The sequence below is a fragment of the Branchiostoma belcheri genome, unplaced genomic scaffold (assembly GCF_001625305.1).
Source record: "Branchiostoma belcheri isolate BF01 breed outbred unplaced genomic scaffold, Haploidv18h27 scaffold13, whole genome shotgun sequence".
NCBI classification, from domain to species: Eukaryota; Metazoa; Chordata; class Leptocardii; order Amphioxiformes; family Branchiostomatidae; genus Branchiostoma; species Branchiostoma belcheri.
In genome coordinates, this window is record NW_017802713.1 from 1,523,954 (window position 1) to 1,536,531 (window position 12,578).

At 41.3% G+C, this 12,578-nt stretch overlaps 1 protein-coding gene across 1 annotated transcript in view; it reads right to left on the reverse strand.

Moving 5' to 3' along the window:
* The window catches only part of LOC109463905 (glypican-6-like), a 43,805-nt gene extending 31,983 nt beyond the window's left edge, over nucleotides 1–11,822 (reverse strand). The window contains exons 1-2 of the mRNA XM_019760789.1: nucleotides 11,335–11,822; nucleotides 1,093–1,254 (exon numbers count right to left, since the gene is read on the reverse strand). Coding sequence (XP_019616348.1) covers nucleotides 1,093–1,254; nucleotides 11,335–11,503 — 331 coding nt within the window. The 5' untranslated portion in view covers nucleotides 11,504–11,822. The remainder of the gene's footprint in view (nucleotides 1–1,092; nucleotides 1,255–11,334) is intronic.
* Nucleotides 11,823–12,578: the final 756 nt, after the last annotated feature.

Below are 12,578 nucleotides of genomic sequence, written 5' to 3' on the forward strand. Positions count from 1 at the left end.
CAATCAAACAACGCATCATTCGCGAGGTCCGATTTTCGAAGCCGAATTTTGTTTTGGCACGAAATGACGTCTTTTTGAAGCTAAAGGTCACTCAATTTTCTCACTAATGATTTGTCAACTCTGCATCGGTATGCTGGTGGGATGCCTCGCATTTCTATACATCCCTCGGTATCAATGGTGGAGATATTTCCATATGATAATCAGCATTCATCAACCATCTGCTTCAAGGAGTGAAAATTTACTACATAATTACGTCCAACGACTCTTGTTCACGGTGTGTATGATTAAGAAGGCAAGGTAATGTTTCCTGCTTTATGGACTGCCTATTGTGCGTTACTTTAGACCAGGGTGTGATTGTGTGTTAGCCCTCCCGCTGTCTTGGCAATGTCTTGAGAAATGAGTGGGCTTGTTTTCTTTCTCGGTATATCTTTAGGTAATGAAACAGAAGATAATGTATGGAGATCATTTGCGCCTAAGTGTCAGCATTTTTCACACAAGGCTGAAACAACATGCAGAATCAACTAAGCCCATTCCACATTGCAAAGGTGGCATTTTTCTTTCTGATATATCGTACACTTTGCACAGCCAAGTAAATGAAGCTGTTTCGGAAGGAGACATCTTTTTGGCAAGCGCTAACACAGTGTGAAAATTGAAAGGAAGAGCCCACTTTAAAGTTCTGCGTGTTTCTTGTCACTCCACAATTCAGTGACAGACATACCTAGCAGACTTGTGCTAAATGTCAATCCTGGTATGTGCCGTATTCATTAGTTCTCTGGGTAGAGATACATAGAATACAACCATACCCCACGTACAGTTTTGACAGTCTGGATAACTCCTCTTTTTTTTTAGGGAAAAGATACAGTTTTCTATTTCGTATGTGCTTTAGTTTAGAAGATAGCATTGCACACAATGAATGTACAGGCAGCACCCATCCCTGAAGAGGGTATTAATGAGCCATCCCCAATTATCACATACCTTCTTATCACTCCCCCATCAAAACTAGGCAAGAATTTTCCCAGCCCTACTGTTGAGATACCCTGTACCATGTGTTACATATGTGTGTTGTGTCTGTGTTCGTTCTGGGTGACTTACCATCAAATTTTTCTGTTCTTGATATAAAAGTGCTTCTGAGAAACGCTGTCTTTTCTGAGACTAGCTTTTCAAAGTCCACGCGGGACTGCAAGGCAAGCTTTTCCTCCATCTCCTCCGTACAACACGTCTGCCCCTGAGGACATATATTTCTCAGCTGATCCCCTGCAGAAAGAGAAAAGAAAGAAAGGAATAAATTACATTATTCACGGCCATGCATGGAAAATTACCAAGCTATTCAATCACCATGCCCCTGTTGGTAGCCGGGACCACACACACAATCACTATGAATGCCATACACTCTACATAGAAAATACACTAATGCTCCCCTTTGGGGTAAAGCTAGGAAGGAAAAAACTAGGTAGTTGCCACTGTTGCTTTCCCTCGAGATTTCTCTTTTTGTTACTCTTAGCAGCATGTTCTCATGAAAGTTTAATTCAGGGCCTGAAAAAAGCCGTGTGGAGCGTTGGCCCTCGTTGGCGAACTATTGTCATACAGGGCCTCCCGCTACGCTGTATTTTGCGGGACCGAGGGGAGCGCGTAAAAGGAGAAAATGGTTAACACAATGGCTAAAGCAGCCGTTCTCAGATTACTCGCTACAGCATGAGTTCTTTGCTTCACAGACCGTCCCGTAGGCGCGCTATACAAAACTTTTAACACTACAACAGAAGATCGTTCAAATCCCAATACGAAACTGCTTTTGCTTTCGCACACCATATAATCAACGTTATCAATAATATATTCAGGGTAGTTAACCTGGCAGAATACAAAATGAGACCTTGTACCAAGGAGGTTTAAAAAATATGGTCTCCTTTAATGAGGCTTCATCATTCATAATACCAATAGCTATTCTGACCTAACTCTGTAACTTTTAAAAAGTTGTCTTGTTCACAAATTATACGAACTTTGAAGCAATTGAATGTTGTATAGAATAAGTCCCCATCCCAATATCCAAATCCATTGTTACAAGATCATTGTTATGCTATTTGAGAAAAATCTGAAGACTTTTTCCATCAACCACAAATTGCCTCAAAATGTAACACTGTTTCACAAATGTGGGGAAAAATAATGAAAGACAAAAAAATGCGAGATGGCTGATACCGCTTTCTAAAACAGGAAATCTGTTTTGATTAATAATTTAATGTTAGCAGCTTAACACAGGGGCACTTTTCACACCTTTTTGACATAAGAACAGGGTGATCTTTTTCCCACCAGTCTTATTCAGTAAAACCCTCGAATGTGGCTTCTTTAAACCTCTTATGTAAATGTTTTCAAAACAGAAATCCAGGGGAAATGGAATGTAGTTCTCACATTATAAGAAAGCAGGAAACACAACAGGACTGATTAAATTAACACCTCATAAACTGAGGCTCATTCTACCTTTTGAAGACATACCATTTTTAAGATATTCTGACTGTAGTTTCAGACTGAATTTCTGTAAGAAGACATGAAAATAAGATTTGAATGCATTGGAGTTGTGTGAAAAAAAATGTCAAAAGTTACACCCTATTTACTATTACATGTTGGGAAAGAGGCTGGCCACCCAAAATGGAGCAAACTCCCAAATGTTACACCTCGACTTTTTTCACATAACCTTTCCACCCCTACAATCCCTCATGGTATGACCCTAGTACTCGCCTTTAGCCTGTTTCTGACCCATGACATCAGCATTGATAATGAATTTCAACCAGGTCTCTGGTGTCTGTTGTCATGGCAACAGATGATGTTGTCGTGGCAACTGATGACGTCGCCATAGCAACAGATGAGGCAGCCTGTCCCTGACCCTGTCATCTCCCAGTGGCTGATACTACTCCCCCATACCCCCCTGGAGCAGCACATGTTTCACATGTCTGGCAGGTTTCCAAAAATAAACCACTTTTGAGGGACTTCCGAATTCTCGTTGAGCCATGACCACAGAGTATTTTCGCATTTCTGCTGGAGATCCACATTAAACGTAAACAATTTCCTCTCCAGGACTCCACTTCAAAGACTGATGCTAACCCTATAAAAAGGATTCTTCATGGATACTGTTTCCAAGAACTAGACTGGAAATATGGCAAATACTTCTCTATTTCACAAGTATATTTGATAAACTACAAAGCAAAGTTACTGAAATTGAAAATATCTATGTTGCTTGTGTGCCTCCTTCACTGTAAGTAAAAATTCATGAACCATTACAACACACTTATCCTTATTTGAAAATCATAACTCTTGAATCAAGACTTCAACAAATTCTAACAGGAATGTCTTCAACAAGCCCTTCTTGAATACTTGTGAGTGGAGAATTTGGATTATCTCAGCTCTCAGTCTTATCCAAACAACTCCCTTTCTGTTAGTATGGAATGTTTTCCTTGGGTATAGGAAACCCACTTTACAACAATATACTCATTGTTTACACTCCTTCTTTCCTACATAGAAGTTATCTGATGTCATACAATCAACTCTTGCCAGCCCACTTGAAGTAATAATTTAATGCTTTTCCTTATTTTTTCTTCGTCTTGCTTAGTCAAGTCTTGAATAAGCAATTTTACCTCCAGTTTTCCTTCAGTGTAACATAAGATTACCACCCCTATAATATGAATACCTGACATATTTGCTAAGGTGGGCTGGGTGGAAGAAATGTGGTAATTTCATCGGAATAAATCTTTCAATGAGGGCAGTTATCATTCTGACCAAATCATACAGCTTTTCTTCTTTCCTGAGTAGCTTATCTGTTATCACGATGCCAGCGATATTCCCAAACATTCGTGGCTGTAAGAATTGTGGGCTCCCTCGTCGTACCTCTCGTACGTAAGCCGCAAATCCCCAAATGAGGGTAACGGTGGCTCAGTGACATCACGACAAAGTAACCACGGTTGTTCGCTGATTGCGATTGATCCGACATGTCACCAAATGCACAGGTGTGGAAGAATTCATGTCAATCTGCGTCTGTCTACAAGACTTACTCTAAGACACACCTCTGTGCCTCCTTTGTGGCCCTTTCTTCCCTCCTTTAAGGACAGGCATGTCCGTAATCCCTACAAAATACGTCTCCTTGCTGACATCCATTTTTCCATGCTATCTCCCCTATTATTTTTCTCTGCAGACATAATGATACATAATTCATATAATCCCGCCAGATATATTGTATGGTTAATATCACCAGCCCCCGACATCAAAGCTAGACATACTTTTAATATGTCGGACTGGTTGACACGCCTTTTTAACATTTCACTATCTTGGAAAGACGTCCTTTTCGCGAACGTGTGATTGACATTTAAGGGTTTCCAAGTTCACCTGGTGTTAGATAATCAAGTACAGCTGTGGGGAGGGCTGTGTGGAATGTGTGTTATCCTAGGGAAGATGGCCACTGAGAGTGATAAGATTTCCTAGATACCCAGATAAAACAGTCCAAATCCTGATTTTGGTGGTACTAATACCGCATATATACACCAAAACTCTACAATAATATATAGTATCTACAGGTCTACACAGCAATTTCTAGGTTTACAGGAGAAAATGATGTTTGAAAACAGCAATTTATTCTCAAGTAGGGTTCAACAATACACATACAGCTAGCAGTTCAACAAGGACACAGTTTTTTTTTCTTTCTCAACTAAATCTGACTGACTTGAATCATTCCTTTTATGTTCATATTTTTCAACCCAAAAGACAAAGACTTTGACCGAGTGAATATATGAATATTGGGAACAGGGCGACACAGCGGGGATTACATTTGTAGCCTGGTTGTCTGGACCCATCTGATATGGTGAGTAATGATGAAAACTTGTCTGAAATGGTCCTGTGACACATCCATGCCTGGGTTCTATCCCCACTTGTGACACATCCGACATGTGTGGCTTCTTAGCTCTATACCTCCCAGCCTTATGTTCCCTGACTTTTCTTTATCCTTCAGGAGAATTCCTTCTCTACTTGGATGTAATCTTCCTAGCCCCTGCCTTCCTTGAGTGATCGTAACGTCACTTCTTTCTGCACCTTTTCTACCAAAGCTTTGCTAAGCCTTCTCTGGGCCTGGCCAGGGGGTAAGGTTTAACAGGACAGGCTGCCATATATGGTAGTCACCAAATAAACAAGGGGGCTGTGCGTTGGAGGTCAGGGCTATCCTGTGGCGTCAAAATGGCAGGCAAAACAAGGGTTCACATAACCAAGCGGCTGCAGTTGCACCCTGGCCGGTGGCCTCTAAACATCTGAAAGCCTAACTCCTGAACTTCTGCATGCCGAATCGTCTATGCACAGCAGGGGGGGAGGGGGGCACAAGGGCAAGAGCAACTACAGGAGGAAAATGGACTTGATGTGTAGTACTGGTACAGTGTTGTTAGTGCAGATGTGGATGCGATGAAACTTTAAGGGTACTCTTGACACAACATGCTGAGCTTTAGGAAAGAAAAGGCATACTGTACAGAATTTTCTTGTCAATTTAGCTACTCCATACAAAGTACTATGGTCCAACTCCAAATTTGGCATCTGCAGGATCAGTACAAAACAAAAGGTTGGTACAAGATTTTTCACCACCAAATTTGACGCTCTTGACACAACATTTAGGAAATCAAATGACATACTATACAGAATTTTCTAGTCATTTTATTTACTCCATACAAAGTACTTTGGTCCAACTCCAAATTTGGCATCTGCAGGATCAGTACAAAACAAAAGGTTGGTACAAGATTTTTCACCACCAAATTTGACGCTCTTGACACAACATTTAGGAAATCAAATGACATACTATACAGAATTTTCTAGTCATTTTATTTACTCCATACAAAGTACTTTGGTCCAACTCCAAATTTGGCATCTGCAGGATCAGTACAAAACAAAAGGTTGGTACAAGATTTTTCACCACCAAATTTGACGCTCTTGACACAACATTTAGGAAATCAAATGACATACTATACAGAATTTTCTAGTCATTTTATTTACTCCATACGAAGTACTGTGGTTCAACTCCAAATTTGGCATCTACGGGATCAGTACAGAACAAAAGGCTGCCACTAGATTTTTCACAGCCAAATTTGGGTTTGGGAAACCAGTCTACCAATCCAGTTTTGTCTCTACCATTCGGCATATCCTTTATCGTAGTCTGGATCTTGTGCTAACAACAGTCTGTACACAACTGTCATCATCCCGATGATATTTAAAGTCAGCATTTCTAATGAAAACAAAGCCAGGAAGCTGCACAGCGCCATTGTTTATGCCAGTTGGGTCGGAGTCCTGGTGTGTGCATAACAGAATGGTACATTAAACTTTGTACACGCCTTCAATCATTGCCAGTAAGTATTGTTTCCTTTCTGTGAGAGCACACAAACACTGTCTTCTGGTATCTGGGAAGTAGCTTCAGATGTCAAGACAGCCCTATCTTCTTACAGATCATAGCACATAGATTACTGAAGTTTATACATAGAGGCTCAAAACTTTTGCCTGAATTCATAGAATCAAAATTCCATACACACACGATAAAAATGATACTGTTAATTGTGACTTAAGTTTTGGTTATCATCTTACATGACAAGATATGAGTTGTGGGGAGGGGGGCATTTTATAGGAAGTAAAAATCATTATCTTCGAAGACATCTTGGAATAGAAGTGTGGGAACTGTCCTACATCTTAAAGCCACTGCCCTTAAGGACTGCAATTAGCCCTATTTGTCTAAAAAGACAATAACAGTAAAAGATTCCTTAAAAATCTTATCAATAATGGGATCTGTTTCCTGAGACTGAAATCACCAGGCCTCTGTTGTCAGCTGTCCAGTGATTTGGGGTAAGCCTCCTCTTCCTGAAATATCCTTTATGATGGGACAATACCAAATAACGATGTACGGCAGCGAACTGCTGAGGGCTAAACTGTGCCGTTTGTCGCCGGTGGCGGGCCTTTGTCGCCAAAGCGGACGTGCATTATCGCCATTGTTCCGACGACACCTACCGCCCGAGGGCGACCATTACCTACAGCAGAGATTATGTCGGCAAAATGGCCCACCTAGCATTCTTCACATTGCAAACATACAAATGTTTAAATCCCATATCCAAAATTCTCCCCTTGGTGTATCTTTAGTGTGGGGCAGTACAATTATAACCCCCTTCCACATACCACCCCTAGTTACGATGACAGGAAAAACCCTGACCTCCTCGGCTCTTACTATCCTGTCAGTTGCCATTATTTCCTTATAATTGATCTTACTATCATCAAACCAATCAGTTAACTCTTATCGACGCAAGCAAATTGCCATCTTTGTCAATTTTAGAGCTTACATAACTTCTTGTTAACTCACCACGCCGCGTGAATGTGAAATAGCATCTGGTATAGATGTAACCACTCCTTCTATTTATAATACCAGAGCGGTCACAGACACTTCAGAAATATAATTTCTTTGTTTACATAATCTCACACGGCTGCAACAAAACGTGACAACCAGAAAGGACTTCAGATAAACGACGTCCACGTAGATACAAGTAGCTAGGGTTATCTTCTTGCCATTTGAACTGGCTAATGCACTATCTATGGCAACCCACACACTCATTAGAATGGAGTCAGTTCTACTTGATTAGAAACATGGCAAATGTTACCATCTGGTCAGAGCCTTGGCAATGCTTCAAATTTCTGTTGCTGATGTCAAGGACTAGAGGGTGAGCTGCCAGCATGGCTTACTCTCATGATTTGAAGCTCAATTTGGTAAGAGCCCAACTTGGGATGTGGTCCAATTTCCTAGGCACTGGAACTTACATTGATAAAACACACCTGTGTTGAACTGTTAGTCGCTTTTTCTTGGAAATACATTTTATCTAATGTTTGTGGATAGTCCGCACAACTGGAAACACTTTTGACAGAAGGGTTCAACCAAACTTTCAAGATTTTATCAAATGTTTGCTTTCTCTTTTGTTTCCAAGTCAAATACATGGCAGAGTTCTAATCTGGCTACTTTTTCTTTGTGGAATGCAGCCTTCACACAAATTCAATGCGAAAACTTGACCCAAAGCAGAAGGGATATTTTAGGATAATTAAAAAAGTCTGTGGACAGGATGTCCTGTTGAATCACACATCTTTGATTGCACATGATTTGCAGGGCTAGGTTATCATTTTAGAAATGTAAACACCCTTGAGTAGAACCAACAAGTTTTTATCTTTTACAACAAAACCACTGAACTGAGATAAAACTTTAACAACTATCTTCTAACCTATGTGTTTTCTTAACCACCGATTGTCCAAATCCTGTCTCAACTAAAACTGTTATTTTTTCTGTCTGCCCAATTTGTTTTTCAATCAAGAGCAATTATGCCGTGTATTTCCATGGCTTCCTACGTTCTTTTAAACATACTTAAAGGATGTTTTTCTTTCATTAGGTTGAGGTCTAACCCACTCAGACTGACTATGTTTATTCAAAGGAAACACAACTGACTGGAGCAACCAACAATAATTAGAGGCACATTCTTAGACCCTGACAAATACAGCTGCCTACTTCAATCCGCCTCAAGTGGCATTTCTCCAACCCAAGATTTCTCAACCCTGCACTTAGATAAGCCCTGATCGAATCTTTCCACTACACTTTATTTGGCAAGAAGTTTTTCACAGCCGCTAATGAGGTGGTTGCTGACTTTTCGCACCAAGTAGTTGTTAGGGTGGACGTTACGCAGTCTTGGCTGGTCGGGCTAGGCGCCAGACTCCAACCTCTGACCGCCAAGCTTGCTTCCTGCTCAAGGAACACTGACACCGCGGATTACATCAATCCTTATCTTCTTGCACCTTTATCGTTAATCCAATTTCGGATGGGCCACCTTGAAATGTGATTATTCTGAAGAGCACCGAGTAAACCAATGATAACGCGTGTCTTAGCCCTCCTTGTAATTCCTTGTACGTTTTTTGGCTACTTCCTGAAATCGATACAATCACAGACACCGCTGTGTCATTAAAACAACACGGAATACCTCACATCCTACATGCCTTGGTCCTGAACTCGTGTTACAGTCTCGTATGAGATACAGATGCTTTTCCAAAGATATTCCAAAATGCTCTCTTTTTTCCACAACATATATATTCTATTCATATATTAGTGAACCAGCTATAACTTTTCCAGGTACATTAATTTTGTGTCTATAAAATTAGAAATGGCATTTACGAAAATATCCCCGACTACTCCAAATGACATGTACAAAAATGTACATGGGATGATGATGTGTAGCCAAAAGAGCACATATGGTATTTTAAGCTGCCCACTACCTAAAAGTGATAAATATCTACCTTGAATGACTATAGACAGTTAGACCAAAAGGTTATCCAAATTGCCACAATGCATAATTAAAGCTTACAGTACTAAACTGCTCAGTAAATCAGCTTTATTGTTAGCCTAATGGCCGGCTGGCGCACACACATACTTTCTATATGGATTTTTTTTTACAATTCCTAAGTGCCTACCACTTTTAACAATCAGCCACTGATTCAACAAAAGCTGTACTTATTTTTATTGGAACATAAGCAAAAATGATGCTTTTGATTTTAAAAATGTGTATTCTTCGCTGTGATTCAGACATCAAGCGCAATTTCGGCTGTGCTTTACACGAGGGCTATTCCGTGTCCCTGAGATACGATCAACCCGCAAATGGAAGGATTTCCCTCAAAACCCAGATAACTAGTGGGCAGATAGGTCATATCACCATGTAGTATTGCTGGGATAAGGCAAGCTGACTGATAATGAAAATAGAAAAGACGGGATTTATGTGGCGCTCATGAATTATGGAATAATTCTGGTACAAATCATTTCCTGTCACCTTCTAGTATTACAGAGGCTTTAACAATAAGTCGTTGAAAAATATCGCCATATTTTCGCCCTACATGAATAATGGTTGTACCAAAATACTGGTTACATTTGGGTAATAAATTTTGTTAGTTTGCAATTTACTTGGATTTTGCTTTGGCAAGATAATATATCAAATTTTACTGACATTATTCATGAAAAAATCATGGGTGAGATAATGCTGAATGAATAAATTATCATTGCCACCAGACCATGTTGCTTTGGAATAACACTGAAGAGGGTGAATCTAAAACTGCAGAAATATCAACGAAACTAGTCTTTCGGCGTTTCGCTAGTTTGTGTAGGAAAAGCCGACGTGAGGCATTGGTACTGGCATTAATGGGCTTTAATGATGAGGATATTTGCCCATTTTATTTAGTCGCAGGACTCTACACAATTTGGGTTGCTCCCTTGGGTAATTCGCTCATTTTTTCTTCATCACTTGTAGATGGCGAATCAGCCAACGTCCGCCATGTGGCAGTGTTTCCAAGAAAATGCTCTTGTCCCACACAAACGCTTGCTCATTCCACAAGCAAAATGTGTTTGTGCTTTTCTTTTACAACAACGTCTTGGGTTTGCAAAAATCCGAGGAAAAACAACTATTTGCACAATGAGGCACCGTGTTTGATACACTAGGATTTTATTACATATCCTGAATCATTGATATATATTTTTTGTGTTGCTAAAGGGGAAAATCTGAACCAGTAAAGCGATTTTTCATGGTGGTCCTCATTTAAAATTCCTCTTTAGTTCACCGTGTGGGCCTGGCTTTGTGGTGTCTGGAGTTGAGTCCTCCCAACTATAAACACTTACAGCTGCTTCTAAGTTTGTACACAAGGCCAGCAAATATAACCGCGCGACCTGTAGTTTTATCCTCCACTTTAACGGTGGATTTGTGGACCTTTTGAGGTTCGTATCTGGCCAACATTTTTCCGTACATACCAGTGTATATCCCTACGCCGACCAAAAATATACCGCCGATTGTTGAAGTGTTAATCATGGGCGGACAATGGCCGGGTGACCGGGGGGCAAGATGCATGTTGCACGTCGCCTGCTCGCTCGCTCGCCCTCCCACCTTCCAAACAAAGCTATCTGGTAGGTAGCTACGGCCTTTATCTGAACAATCTGACCAGATATGCCCCGTCCTGTTCCTCCCAAATGTCTGTTTTTTCAGGCCCTATCCCTACGGACGCTTGAGAACCTTGGGCAACAGTGCTAGCGAGTTGAATCGATTCATCGCTGGTTCGTCGGTCGGCTTACGGCAGACAAGGCGCCCATTTTGCTCAATTTTACCCGTTCTCACGGCCCTTATCGGCTCAAAAACTACTACACATTAATCCTGAGAACTTGCGGGGCTAGCCTATATAGTTAAAGGGGTGAATTAGAGTACTAAAATTGAGTAATTTAATTTGTTCTTAGGTCGTGCTGTGTTAGAAGGGGAGGGGGGAACTCTGGATACCACTTACCTGGTACTGCCCTCTCCGTCACCGAGTTCAAGTTGGAAGTTTTCATGAAATACAACGTGAGGGCGTCCTTACACTCCGTGGATGCTCTCAGGTCAGCCAGACACGTACACAGGAAGGCAAAAAGAGCCCCGAAAGGCAGCAAAGTCCTCTGCCACGCTGCCATGATCATTCCACAGGAAACTTGATCTCACACAGCCAGCACACAACGCCTGTGGAAAGACGATCCTCTCGCTGCCCGACTTTCCCAGGCCCTTTGTCCGGCCCCGTACCCCGGTCCGAAACGATCCCTTCTCGCACGCTAAACCTCCCTGTGACCGTCACGAACGATCCACGCGTTTCGCCGTCACTTGATCGTCAACATTGGCGGCCAACTTTCTGTAGGAAGCACGCAAGGGCCTTGGCTCTTTCCCGTAGTGTTTCAACCTCAGTTGTGAAAATTTATGAGGTCCAGTGGCGCTCCCCGAGTCCGAGTGGTACATACATTATTCATGACCCGAGTATGCGTCTTAGCTGTTCTATCTACCAACAGCCACCTGCGGGAACATAAATATAACAGAATAATTTCAGACTGCAACTACATGCATAAACCAAATATCACGTTTTTCAACAACCTATATTATTTTTTAATTTTGAATAATATTATTTAGTCACAGCTAATATTATAATGAAATATTAAAAGGTATTGTTATATCACGTACTGGTAGCGTACGGTAAACTCAACAGCTAAAATGCAACACAACGGCGTATTTCCGGGTTCTCATTGGCTACTTTTTGTTTTGCAACTCTCATTGGGCCATTGGCGACCAATCAGCAGTCGGCTTTGCTCCAGGGTTCATGTACACTTTAGAATGGTTTACTTGAAAAGGGCATCCTTAGCCATTAGTCTTTCAATCCACCGCTCCTCTTTCTCTTTGTCCGGTTAGGGTTTCAGTGCAAAGAAAGGCTTCCTTTATCCGACTGTGTGAATTTCGCGTTGCGAAGTTGTTTATGCTCGCGAGGTGTTCCCTTACCGCCTCTCCAGTGAGTGAGTACACCTCACGACCGCAAGGTGTTACTCACCAGGTGAATGTACACCACATCAAGGGATCTTGCCGACATTTCAGGTGAACTATAGGCATAAATGAAAAGATTACGAAGTCGTCAAGGGTTCAATCTCACTCATACACTAAGTCAGTATCTGATGATTTTTTTCTCTGTCTTATTTTTACAGTGGGGCGCTCGAATCAGGCGAAATTTGCAAGTTG